The 14654-nt window shown below is 40.6% G+C and overlaps 1 protein-coding gene across 1 annotated transcript in view; it reads left to right on the forward strand.

Moving 5' to 3' along the window:
* The first annotated feature begins 236 nt into the window (after nucleotides 1–236).
* The window catches only part of abcc3 (ATP-binding cassette, sub-family C (CFTR/MRP), member 3), a 48873-nt gene continuing 34455 nt past the window's right edge, over nucleotides 237–14654 (forward strand). The window contains exon 1 of the mRNA XM_080833865.1: nucleotides 237–277. Within this exon, the coding sequence (XP_080689991.1) occupies nucleotides 242–277 (36 nt within the window). The 5' untranslated portion in view covers nucleotides 237–241. The remainder of the gene's footprint in view (nucleotides 278–14654) is intronic.

Raw genomic sequence — 14654 nt, forward strand, 5'->3', positions numbered from 1 at the left:
AGGAGGAGTGTCGGCGTAGGGGCACAATTACCCAACGCAAATAAGTGGTCGTCCGTTTTCGAGGGCAGTCTACTTTATATGAGCTTGTATGTGTCGGCGTAGATATATGTGTGTGTATGTGTGTGCGGTTGAGAGTGTGTTTCCCCTTTTTGCGGAAGAAGAAAGGAGGATAAAACATTCGGAGATAGCCTAGACATTGCTTACGACAAAAGGAAGTGATCCAGTGAGGTGCCAGAGCCTAATGGAGCATTTATGTGGATCGAGCAGCCCGCTCTGGGTAAGTTGGATGGCAAGTTAGTGTTAGACCAACTCATAATATCACAATGATAAGTTAAAAGGAACACAATGTTGTGTATTTGCTGTATCTAACCAACCTACTAAAAGTAGGCTACCTTATCATCTTACGTGGGCTATTGTAGAGCTAAAGCCTAACTTTCATTTTATTATCTACTTCTGAAACCGGTTCATATCTGACTTGGCAACCAAAACGTGGAAGTTGAACATGAAAATAGACACAGTTTTCATGTAAGCCTACCAACAAGATGTTAACATTCGACAGAACAGGTAAACAAAACCATAACAAATCCCTTGATGAAGTCGACCCAGCAACACGATTCCAGCTATGTTTTTTGTTTGTTGCCTGTCACCGCGGGGCAAGGAGCTGAGAAGAATGTAGTACTCGATTAATGCTGCACGTGAATGTCTATTATGAGGCTAATTGTATCGTGTCTTTGTCGCCTATTGTAGGCTACCGGTGAAATCGAGGGATAACGGCAAGTTGTGATTGTGTGAGGCTATCCTGTTTTGATGAGAACATTGACAATGTAGAATGAACATAGAATAGGATGATACGACGTCGTTCTCTTTGCGTATCAACTGCGAGGCAAATCGGAAAATCTCCTAATAAAATCCCAATGGCGACCTCTGTTTGCTAAGACTTTAAGCATCTTTTCCATAGACTATAGACAGTTTTACGTTTAATATATGCTGACATACATAAATAGGATAATTTACATACGTGCACGGCTTAAACTATGTCTACTGCACCTGACCACGACATGCAGGTTAGAATTTTCTACAGTTAATAAGGCTGAATGGGGTAAAGCTCTCCCTGTCCGTGCCCAAGTTACCAACATCGTAAGTATAGAGGCCACAGAATTCGGTCTCTAATTCCCCAACGAGTTGTTGTTCGATTTACAATCGGTACAAGTGTGTGCATTGTTATTGACAGTTTCGGTAATAGTATTTACCCTCTTGAACATATTACCTGCCTTATGGTAGCTATTATGCTGTTACAGATACACCTAGTTAACTGCATTGTGCATCGTTAATTAGGTGTTTAAACGCTCAAAGATTTGACTCCTTACATATAAAATGTGTTGGGTCACCTATGCCAGGTTTATTGTTTGGAAAGAACTTCACCATTTTAATGCATAGGCTACTGTTAATGATTGGTAAAGAAATGATATCTACTTTGACGAATTGGCTACACATTGGGTGGTGGACAAAGGTGTCTGTAGGTTATTTTTAGTTTCACCCTGAAAAGCTCTGTTAGACTACATGCTGTTATGTCTTTAATAACAGTCCTCCAACTCAGACCTGAAACAACATACTGTATGTGCAAAGCACTTTGAGCTGCATTATTTTGCATGAAAGGTGCTATGTAAATAAAGTTTTAATATTATTATTATTATGTACCACAAAAGCTAAGTGAACCAATACGATATTGACAGCATGTCTGAGGTTCAAACTAAAAACTCTATGAGGACCATTCCATAAGTGATCAAATAGGTAACCATTACACATTGTTGAAAGTCCAACATTTGGTTGGGTTTGGGTTAATGTTTTCTGTATCTAAAATGCATACTTCAGTGAAGGCTGTCATTATTCTGCTGTGTCTGCACAGAGGGAGATGTGACATGGTGACCATTATTATTATACAAATTATGGTTCTACAAGCTATCTGTGTTTCTAAAATGAAACATGGTTCTACTGTCCGTAAGATGTAGAACACTGCTCTTTTCGCCTAATTGTCTAGGTCCCACTTTAAACATCCTGCGGCTGTAATAAAGCTTTAGGAAAACATCTATAATTGTTACTACGCCCTTTTACTATGTAAGCATTTCAAGTACATTACCATCAACAGGTGTGACCAGTAAAATATAGCAAGGGTTCACCCACCAAACCTGCCTGAGAAGTCAAGTTATGAAACATACCAATGCTTAGAAACCATTAAAGGAAGGCTTTTTAATGGATTCTTCATTCCAATATTTGAAATATTTGAAAAGACCCCCACTCCCTTTATGGCTCCTACAATGCAAACCATCCAAGAGATCTCAGACCCTTCACAAACTAATAACCCCACAGAGGGTATTCTAATCAAATTCCTACAGCAAAAGGGCTGCTGGGTTAAATGGAATTGTGGGTGGAGAGGAGAGTATTGCCCAGAGCAATTTCTACAGAGTATTGTTATAAAACATGGAAGCCGTGGGCCCTAACTTTAAAGTCAGGCCAGCGGAGTTAAATAACTCCGAGAGGCACACTATTCTAATGCTTTTTTATCATAGTGAGGCAGGGATAATCTTTCCCAGGAGTTGATTGGGCTGTTATGACAGGCACTGTCTCAGTGAAGCTCATATTCTCTATCCAGTACAGGTCGATTGGGTACTGATTGCTTTTCTGCAAAGTGAAAGTGTTCTTATTATGGGGAATTGCATGTTGTAGTAAAAGTAGTTCTGTTTGGTCTGATAACGGTTCCTGAAATGGAAACAAAACATAAAAGAGTTAATTGTTTCAGAAGTGAGGCTATTTCTGTCATATGTGCCTGGGAAGTCTTTGCTAGTCATTGCTAGTAGTCTGTCATGGACTGTTAACATTAAAAATATAAGGAATTCATTCTTTCGCAATTAAGGAATTGCTTTCATGGTTTCATCAAATGTGATCTTTTCTATCCTGCTTTGTATATGTTTTGTGAGATATTTATAAATTCTGAAAATATTTCCTTTTGTTTACGTTATGTTTAGCTTATACAATAGTTTTAAGTGAGAAAGCCGAACACATGTATGTGTAAATACCCTATACCCTCAATCCTCTAAGGACAATTAAGTTTACCATTAGAAAAATCACAGTAAAGTTTACCATTAAAAACCCTACACAGCAATCTAACACAGTTTTGACAAGAAGCTATAGTGCCCATGTCCATGTTCCCTTAAGTACACCTTCAGCTATAGATTAACCAATAGGCCTAAAAGCAAGCTCTGCTCCACTGACTGTTAAGTGAACTCTCTCTTTGAGTTGAAAGGACATTAGGCCTATAATCGAGTAATAACAGGTTAATGGAATACATGCCCATTGCAATTAATACCATTCAGAGTCAGGGGTTTGATCCCATCTGTATTAACAAAGGAATCTCTTTACTGATCCATTGTGGTCCAGGTGATCAGTGGTGTAGACAGAACCAGAGAGACTGAGCTTGGGGAGGTTAGCATGACTAGCGTGGAGGTGAGGGACAAAGTATTTGGTTTTAAAGATGCGATTGATGATGTCATAATGTTGATTATGTTCATGATAACTTCTGCCAGCCTTGACCAATGTAGGAATGCACCTCTATCCTCCAATATTTGAGGTGACACAACTTGATTTCATGACAGGGATACCCATCGCTTTGGAAGATTACCTGATTGCTTAATGCCATCTGACCACACTAAACATTTGATTTGACCAGTCAGATTATCACAGAATGACATTATATATGTGGTTGTCCCTGGTGCGACAACTGAAAGCTCTCATATGTTCGTCTCGTTCTCATGTTTTATGCAAACCCCAAAGTGCGTTTTTGTGCGCTTTGGGTCACCTCGTCGCAAAAACAGATTCACCCAGAGTAACCCGGCCACGCTAGCGGCACATCTCCACTACTGTGACAAATCACATGTTGCACCAGCGGTGTAAGGGGAAGCCTTAAACGCTTCACTAGGCTTGCTCTCGCCATTTTTGTGTGTGTGCGTGGAGAGAGAGAGAGGAAGAGAGGCCGACAAGACCACGGTCAAATATGCATGGAAGCTTATTATGTTCTTTCGGGTGCTGTTTGAAGCCCAGCAGGTTCCCTGGTAACTACTGAAAAGGGCTCAGACGCTGCTGTCTGGCTGGCGGGCAGCGGTTCTTAAGCAAGTGCTCAAAGGCCGGGGGCACGTAAGGTAACGGCAAAATAAATAAATAAATTGCGCCGCATCCCTTCTCTGATTATCGACGGCAAGAGCTTTTTGTGCTCGTGATGGCAGCAGCGCTGGTCAGCTCCCGCTGAGCTGTGTCATTTCACAATGTTCTCAGGGCAGCTCTTTTTGAGTGGCCATCCATTGCTGCTTGATGACATCGGCGTAATCAACAACCCAAGGGTGGGACTCATGATAAATGCACTATGATGCATAATAAACACCCTGCTATTCATACATAATTGATTCTGTTTTTTCCCCCAGTGTCTTCCCCTGTCTCTTTAGTCCTTAGCTTTCTTTCATGAATTTGTTCTCCACCCACCCCCCCCCCCCCCCCCCCCCAATTTCCTAGAAATCCATAACAAAGTTGAAAGCTATGCTTTTTCCTTGAGTCACTGGTAAGCCCAGAGGCTAGACAAAACAGCTATTCAAATGTTCAGGCCCCTCTTTGTGTAGCTGTGAAGAGATGTGTTAGGCCTTTCTTCAGAGTGATGCTTGAGATAAAGATACATTCAAGGCAAAATCAACGGCTTCAATCAGATTCATGGCATTTGTATGGATTTATTTACAGGGTTATGGTTGGGGTTGGGTTACTTGGTAAACCTGTGTGGCTCCTAAATGTGTCGGAAGTGGAACACTGTTAATATGTATGATATGTGTGGTATTGCAGATGCCTCGTCTAGGTGGCTATCTATAGCCACCATTGGCACACTACTAGTTGATTATTGGCGCTGATTTAATTAATCAGGGCGTATGACAGTGCTGGATAAGGATTAGATTACATTGGATTGGGCAGGCACCTCAGAGTAGACACTCGAGAACAGCGTTCTTATCTGAAGAGCTCAGAAACAACATCCTGTTAATATTCTCAATGTAGTTGTGTTAATAAACATGTCTTACATCCCCAAATGAAACTATTGTCTGTGCGTTTTAGAGTGAGTTCAAATGCCTTACGGTGTGTTGAGAGGCCGCTCCACGCAGCCTGGGAAGCGCACTCTCACCACTTTACTCGATGGAGAAACAATATCACACTCCAGATATTCCAACTGCATAGGCACTATAATCCACCGTTTAGAAAGACGGCATCCAAAGTCCAACGGGCAGGGTATAATCCAGGTTTGAATTTTCTCTATCGCCACGCATTCCACTCTCACTCTCTGCAGGTAAACGGAACCAAAAAAACTCCTCGGCACACGCCCCCGCCTTCATATTTAAAGTCCTCCTAATTGCAAGACACATGTTCCAGTAACAATGTTCATTAAAACCAGCTGATTTCAAATGTGCATACATGACCTGAGACAAATACATTCATATCAAAAACCATACATAATATCTAATTTTCTGAACAGCCATGTATAAAGGTGATTCTTTTGGCAACCTTTACATATTTAGGAGGAATTTATTGTTGAGGTGCTTGTGTCCTAATTTTCGAACAAGTGCAAAGTGGTTTTACTGTGGGTGCTTAAGGGATTATCACAGAAATTCTTCGTTACAGATCATTACAGTAACAAGGACCCAAGCAATTAATGGCAGCCGCTGAGTGTCAACTTAGGTGAAGCCTTCACGTGTTCCAGTGGGTGTTTGAAGCCCTGGCATTAAATCATTAATTTGTGGCTTGAAGTCAGTCGGGTGCAGCCGCTCACCTCACCTCACACTTTTGCTCTGGCACGCTGCTAGGAGGCCGTCTGTCCAGGAGAGATGGAGGGGTTCACAGTCTGATACAGACTGATGCACGGACAATAGCAGTCATAAAGCATTCATAGGACAATAGCGTTCATATGGCATTCATAGGACAGTAGCATTCATAGGACAACAGCATTCACATAGCATTCATAGGACAGTAGCATTCATAGGAAAAAACATTCATATAGCATTCATAGGACAATAGCATTCATTACATTCTTCGTCTTGAGGGAGATGACAAATGCTGTGAGAACAAATGTATTCATATTACTGCACTCGTGTCACTCGAGGCTAGTTCGAGCATATGACAGCTGCTGTGCCAAATATCTGAACAGCAAAGTGGCAAAAGTTCGTTTGTGTTCAGCAATTTCATTAGGACACGGCCGGGAGAAATGGAGCTGCTGTAGTCAGAGCGAGAGCTAACGGCCATCATTAGGATAACTGCAAGCTGTTCAAATTGATGAGGAGATCTGTGGCGATCTGATCCCAGTGCTGATGGGGTTTGAATCTTATTTCAAGGCACAATTTCAATTATTGTGTGTGTCATGCTTTGCCATGGGAGAGTAGGTTTATGGTGATTTATTATCTAGGTTTGTGATGTTACAGACATCTCTTACACACAGAAAGAAAAACATCTTAAGGCCATAATTTTGCACAGTCATGGTGTGTCTTGCCCTTTTCGTTCCTGTTTAAACATCATGGTGATGGATGGAGGTTTAAACAGACACACAGACAGCACATAATTTGAGTATCCCTTATGTATGCAGTTAGTCACTTGTGACTAGCTCAGCTTCCTGTGACTCAAAACAATGACAAGGTACATTTCAGAATATTGAGAGGTAAGAACAGCACAGAGAAAATGATTATAATGTAATTAGTTATGATGTTATTATATATCAATGCAGTGGTACTATGGCATGACCAAGCAACATTTCAGTTGACACCTTGAGCTTTATCCGTGTCATTGTGTATGAAGTGGGAATACACTAGCTATTGTTTTTGAGCTGATAGCATTTTTATTCCCAACTGTTTTACATGACAAAGACAACCTCACAGAAAACACATAACGTAAACACATTGCCTCTTATCTCCCCGGTGACTCCCCGGTGACACGCCTTTTATCAGAGCATCAGTCCTACATGTCAATAGGCCTTAGTGGTTAGGTTAGGACAGCCTAATTAAAATGGCAGGTATGACAAATACATTAAACCATTGAGACTATTAGCACTCTCACTGACTACATAATAGGTGAAGCCTACCTCCACAACATTTAAATATTTGCTCAACCTATCATTATGGAAAGGAGAAAAAGTGTAAACAGCGGAGCTGGAGACTAAAGCAACAGTGACTGTAGCTGATTGGCCGATCAGATTACACCGGTGAAGTCCTGTTGTTGGCATTGGCGTTGGCATGCGGCTATCTAATAAGGGACTTAAGAGCTGGAGTCATTTAAAAGGGATATTTCCTCTGCGTCACACAAGATTTGCTTAGTCACCCTTAGTCTCCCCGCTCTACACCCTGCCCTACCTCGTCCTCATGGGAGTAATGCATTCGGTCTGGATCGGACTCCTACTGAATGCGGGTTTGTTGAGCTCGTACAGCAGCATGACCCACAGGCCACAGAAAAAGGGTTCATCTGAAGGCTACAAATCAATTATTTTAGCTTCTTTTTACAGGTATGAAGTTCGATGTGCCAGATGCATGGTGAAATTGTGTTTCAGAACTTCCTGTGTTCTTCTAAAGCTGTTTGCATCATGTTAGTTCTGGCAGAGACGCAGCAAAAACAGTATCCCGTAACTTCACACAGGCGGTCCCATGAAACAATTTCATACTTATGGTAGAGTTACAAAAAAATGTTACTCAGTAAGGCTTGTCACAATGGGTTCGCATGAATTGTATCAGTGAAAATACACAAAACATAGAAAGTACATCTGAAAAGGTCACCGCAGTGTACCAGAAGAAACCAAAAGAGTTTTTGGGTTCATTTTGTTATTTTCAGGTGTTTAACATATCCAACCTATGTTGTAACAGAAACATGGTGATGTTTTTCTGCAGAAGTTCCTGTATTACTGCCAAGCCACAGGTTTCATAACAAATGAGTTCCAGCATGTTTGCTGCACAGTTTGCATAAAACACTTGCAATTCATTAGTATTTGTAGTACACACACACAGTCATATACACAAAGACAAACTCACACAGTCACATGCACACTCATGCACTTTCATTTCTTCTTTAATTATAATCTGAGGTGATTTCCCTCAGGACATTGAAGGACAGAATCACGTGCTGTAGAATCCCTCTTTTCAGCATGATATGATGTATAATGCATCTTTTTGCTGAGTTTGCATGCTAGCTATCTATCTAGGCCCCCAGAAGAACTCGCATTACCATGAAATAATGTTATTTCAAGGTGACCGTTTGCCCTCTGTTTTATTGAGGGCGGTTCCGTGTCTTTTAAAGGCAAGGCAAACCTTAACTAACTGATCTATTAAGTACATCAAGCTCATATCAATCAAGAAATGTGAATGAAATGGCTTGACCAATGCTACCAATCTCTGTCTCTATGTTTCAAGCAACAATATGTGTTACTATCTCAAGGAATCGGACTGTTTGAGGGCATATCACCCCCAATATCATCAGATGTCCCTAGCTGCCACCCCCTTCCTAAACAAACAAATCAATAATCAATAATGTTTTATGGATTAATTTCGAATCACAATTTCCGATGGCTTCGTAATCCCACTAAATAGACTAAAATCGATTGCCAGTTGCCAGCAAATTTAATTGTTGATTAGTTGGTGAGCCTATCACGTGTGTTTTCGTTCTGACCTCAGACATGTAAGATACATTAAAGGTTAAACTTTGGGATTTTTTAACCTGGGCCCTATTTTTCCCATCTGTTTAGGTACAATGTTTTTACTATGGTCAATTTTTTTTTTTAAATCGTTTCAATACTGTTAGAATTCTACTAACTGGCAACAACCGCTATACAATGTTATCCCACGGGGCATGCATCTGCGTTAAAGTTAACCGCTTGTTTACACCATTGACAGGCTCATAATGTTATTATAAGTGTCTGACTACATAGAAAGGATCCCTACAGAGATAGACCGGAGTCTGTTTAGCTCAATAACTGTAAAGAAACTGTGTGTGAATGTATTGACTGAAAAATTACTAACTGAAAATGACTGCCTGTCTACTTAAGTAACTGTAATGAAACTGTTGAATTGAACCATTTCAGACACCTTCCCAAGCCTAAAGCAGTCATAAAACTTCAGGCCGGGCCATAATAATCAATCCCTTGCTCAAGTGCTTCCTGTCATTTCATTTTACAGTTCATACAGGGTAATGGCACAGACTGAACAGTGGTCAATGCCCACGTCTGTTAATAGTAAAAAAGTGAATGCCACTTCAACACAGGCTCCTAATTCTGCTCTATTGTTCTGGCTCATTGGGATGATAACGGGCCAGCATGTGTTCATGTTTTGCCTCTATGTCTCTGAAAGTTTAAATCAGTGGCATTCATGAAGGGAAAGGGGAGCAGAGAGATGCCATCAGTGCAGAGTAGGGATGGGCAGGAACCTGGGTCGAGCGTGTCGCAAGTCTCAGAGTCGATACTTAAGCCCACGCTTCGAGGCAATCACCGGCGCCTGCGGCCGCATTCGCTCACGTCCGCATTTGCCCACGTCTGCTCCTGACTGTGGCACGTTTCCAGCATTTCCGACCCCCCTCGACATCAGTCATCTGGATTACATTATGTGAGGGCTGCTCGCTCTCTTTCTCCCCCCTCCTTGTAGCTATAAGATCGTAATTAGATCTTTTCTAGACCCTGTGGCTGCTACCCTCTCCCTCTACTAAGTGCATTCTCCTCACATTATTGTGGGCAGCATATGAATGTAACGGTGTGTGAGACAGTTTTATGAAGGCAAAGTGTGTTAAGAAGTTCCGTGCAAACCTTACAGCAGACCTACTACTACTGCGTATTTGACTGCGGACTACATGTAGCTCACACTATACAGTGTCCTTACGTACAATGTACTTACTAAATATTTTTTTTATATTAGTATACCTTGTTTGGATTGGAAGCATATAACAATGTGTACTTACTTAAGTGTTTAGTATTATTAAGTAAGTATATAATGAGTATGTAACTCATAAGCATATAACTCAATATAATGTGGGACCAAAAAGTATATTGGTTATTCAAATAAATGTTGATGCTTGATGTTTCGTCCCTGAATGACAGCTCAAGCTCTGGTTGATTGTTTGCATTTAAGGTTATTTTGTAATGGAAAAGCCACTGTCATCTTTGGAACTCCACAGGGAACACTTCAATAAGTGCTTTTGCTTGTACTGTGAGTGTTGGGAGTCATTGTTCTGGATGATGGACGGGTGGCACACTGCATGGGATTACTCGGTTGTTGCACTTGTTTGATAGTTGGGCAGAGGTCAGAATCCATGAAGAAACTCTTCACTCAAATATGTCTTTGCCTGCTTTAACTGTATCTAATCTCAATCATCATTCAGTTATACCATCATTGAGTCATTTATCTCACCAGTCAGTCCTGTTTGAATGGTGTGTGACATTTGTAGGCGGCACGTTCTTTAGAGTGTAGTTCTTCTCAGTGTAGTAAAATGTAGTATTTCTATTGCCTTGGACACACCTACATATACTTTTCGGTCACATGTGAGTGACTGGCTTAACTTGAATGCCTGAATACTTTTATGTTACCTGTAATCTCTCAAAGGAAATCACCTATATCCTCTCTCGGATAACCAACCTCTCACCTTTGTACACACCGAGTCTTAGAGAGCTGTGAGAAATCAATCACAGCGGCCCCACCTCACTTGTCGTCACACCCCTGTGGAAATCGGCATGTTTGCCAAAGGCAGGATTTGTCTTGCACTCCTGTGATGAGAAAAAAAGGGCTGAATCAAAAGAATGGCACGGAGGAATACATTGTGTTGTGGTTCAGTCGGCTTGTCATTGCAAATTTTAACAAACAAACTTACCCTAACTGAAAATTGTGAGGTCCGAAAATTGTGGTACTTCACCAGGAAGGATATTCTTAAGTAAGTGTGGTGAGACTGCCGTTCACAATGTGGTTGTGAAATCTGCAAATTCAAGGACTTGTTCACACAGAAAGAGCTGCTTCGGCACATTTGGCATGGAAACGTTTTTGGAAAGTGTCAACATCTCTCTGTGTCATTTACACAATGAGTCCATCCGTGAGTCTTGTGATCATGTGTTTACGCCTGCACTTCCTGCCACCAGCCCAGCCTGGGCCCTTCTCTGAGCTCTCATATCCTGTCTGAGCAGGGAATTCATAGAATTCATACACATAATTACACAAAATTAAAAACTGGCCTGGGAATGTGTATTAAAAACACAACACTAGAAGACAGGGACTTTAAGGTGAAGGCTTCAAATGGAATTTCTCACTTAGTCTCAAACATTTACGGCTAGCATAAACACACACACATGTAAAGATCACCCCATTTCAGGGACTCTGCACAGTCAGTCAAGGCTCATTAGGGATATGTATGGGGAGTCTGTATTAGGGGCCCCTATGGCTCTCTGTGTCTGTCGCTAGCTGTGGTTGTGGGGAGGAGATTCAGATCTCACTTAGTCTGGAGCCTCTCTGACACAGGCGTGTGTACACACACACACACACATGCACACACACGCACACACACACACAAACACACGTACACTCAACCACACAGATATGCTTACACACCAGCACACACACACAAACACATTCACATTCATCTACACACACACATACATACACACACACACACACACACACTCTCACACAAATGGATGGTGATAGACAGTGGGTTACACAGGCAGCTGTGTTTATCTTTTGATGTGCATTTACAGGGACGGGTCACGTTTCCTCTACACTGCAGTGTGCTGGGGGGAGGCAGTTTATCATAAGGAGCCCAGACCGGCGTTCCCAAGATGGTAGCCCTTTAAAGTTGATAAACACGAGCACTTATCAGTTCACGTAGCCCGACAATCATTTGGCGTGTTTACATTTACATTTTAGCGTTAATAGATGTTGCACTCTTTGATGTGATGTGACAACATGTGTTTGGTGAAGGTCAGGAGCAATGAATGGACGTATCATTTTGTGAATGACGTCATTTATTGCTACATGTATCCTGTTTTTTATTAACAGTATAATACTGTTTCTTATGGAAGCCCATTTCCGCCAGTAAAAGAAAAAAAAGGTGGTCACAAAAAGTCATAATTATGAGATAGAAAGTCATAATTATGAGATAGAAAGTCATAATTATGAGATAAAAAGTCATAATTATGAGATAAAAAGTCAAAATTATGAGATAGAAAGTCATAATTATGAGATAGAAAGTCATAATTATGAGACAGAAAGTCAAAATTATGAGATAAAAAGTCATAATTATGAGATAAAAAGTCATAATTATGAGATAAAAAGTCAAAATTATGAGATAGAAAGTCATAATTATGAGATAAAAAGTCATAATTATGAGATAAAAAGTCATAATTATGAGATAGAAAGTCATAATAATGAGAAACAAAGTAAGCATGCTTCACTTTGGCTTGAGTCTGATACAAAAATGGAGTACATTGAGGACTACTTTAAACGTGGCTTTACCACAAATGAAATGCTTGATTTGCTTGCTGTTTCGCATGGAGTTGTATTAAGCAAGCATACTCTTGAGAGGTTTTTAAGCAAGAAGAAGTTATGGCAACGGAAAAATAAAACCGATGTGGCTGAGGTGGCAGCATTCATTGAACTGCAGCTGCAAACATCTGGTCAGTGTCATGGGTACCGATGGATGCACCAAAAGTGTTGGTTAAATGGAATTGTGACGGACAGAGAGACTGTTCGAATATTGTTACGATTACTAGATGGTGAAGGTGTTGATCTGAAATCAAGAAACAGACTACGACGGCGTGTTTACCACAGCTTTGGTCCAAACTACGTCTGGCACATTGATGGCTACGATAAGCTTAAACCATTTGGAATTGCAATCAGCGGATGCATAGACAGATTTTCAAGAAAGATGATATGGGTTGAAGCCTATAAAACAAACAATGATCCGAAGGTCATCGCTGGGTACTTTATGGATGCTGTGATCCACGCTGGTGGATGCCCTTCCAGAATAAGACTTGATTTGGGGACAGAAAATGGGCATGTAGCTGATATGCAGAGCTTCCTCTCAGATACAGACAGCGTAACCTTAGGTCCTAGTACTGCAAACCAGCGAATTGAACGCTGGTGGCTGATCAATGAATGCTGCCACCTCAGCCACATCGGTTTTATTTTTCCGTCGCCATAACTTCTTCTTGCTTAAAAACCTCTCAAGAGTACGCTTGCTTAGTAATACAACTCCATGCGAAACAGCAAGCAAATCAAGCATTTCATTTGTGGTAAAGCCACGTTTAAAGTAGTCCTCAATGTACTCCATTTTTGTATCAGACTCAAGCCAAAGTGAAGCATGCTTACTTTGTTTCTCATTATTATGACTTTCTATCTCATAATTATGACTTTTTATCTCATAATTATGACTTTTTATCTCATAATTATGACTTTCTATCTCATAATTTTGACTTTTTATCTCATAATTATGACTTTTTATCTCATAATTATGACTTTTTATCTCATAATTTTGACTTTCTATCTCATAATTATGACTTTCTATCTCATAATTATGACTTTTTGTGACCACCTTTTTTTTCTTTTACTGGCGGAAATGGGCTTCCATAGTTTCTTTACTGCGATGGCATTGGTAATACCACTATATATTCCAATAAGGCAATAATGAGATATATGTCTTGAGTCCTTGAGGGGACATTTAGCTCATAGTGGTTGCTTTCTTCATGTTTACAAGATGTTGACCAACGTTCTCTGTGGTATGTTGACTTAACATGAATGATTTAAATAAATGGGTTTAAATCGCATTGTATGCACTGCTCTAGCTCAAAACCCTTGTTACTGTGCATCACAAGGTCAAAACTTGTGATGTAGATTTCCTTAGGTCTTGTGTGAGCCTGCTTAAAAGGTTAACGCTGTTTGTGGGTAAGGTGCATGAACTGCAGGCAAGGTTAGGGTAAGGGCAGTCTTAGACCAGCTGGAGAGCACTAAAAGCACCTTGAAACCTTCTGTAATAACGGCCTCTTTTATTGAACCTTTTGATAGACTATCCTCACAACAGCAAAGGTTTTTGGGGAAAAGTATGAAGTAGTTCCTCATTGTATTGTGAGTGGAGTAGAGAAAGTGAATCATATTCCAATGAAGGTTTAACTTCAACTGAGGCTGTTTGATGTCAGTAAAGTTTTATATACCACAGAACGGGCTCAGATATTCTCAATATATATTCAGGAAATGATTCCATTCCAACTGCTGAAAAAAATTCTTTATACAAATATGAATTTCCAAGGAAATCGGCAGGCATCCATTCATAATGGATCATGTAAAGTGTGCAGACCTGAGAAAGGGAAGTACACTGAATTGGGAAGTAGCCGCAGATATGGGAGATTAGTTTTATGGCGCATGGTACAGCATTTGCACAAGCAGTATGCTAGCATGGACTTTAAAAGGTTAGCCACGGCACTGTATGACCATGCTTTTCAAATGTTTAATACAAATATGATTTGTTTACCTATAAGACATACATCTGCTCTCTTCATTCAAACAGGTATGTTTGTGTGTGTGTGTGTGTGTGTGTGTGAGGAAGTTAGACCCCAAACACACAAGAACACACTGGTT

This window comes from Sprattus sprattus, assembly GCF_963457725.1.
Source record: "Sprattus sprattus genome assembly, chromosome: 3".
Classification (NCBI taxonomy): Eukaryota; Metazoa; Chordata; class Actinopteri; order Clupeiformes; family Clupeidae; genus Sprattus; species Sprattus sprattus.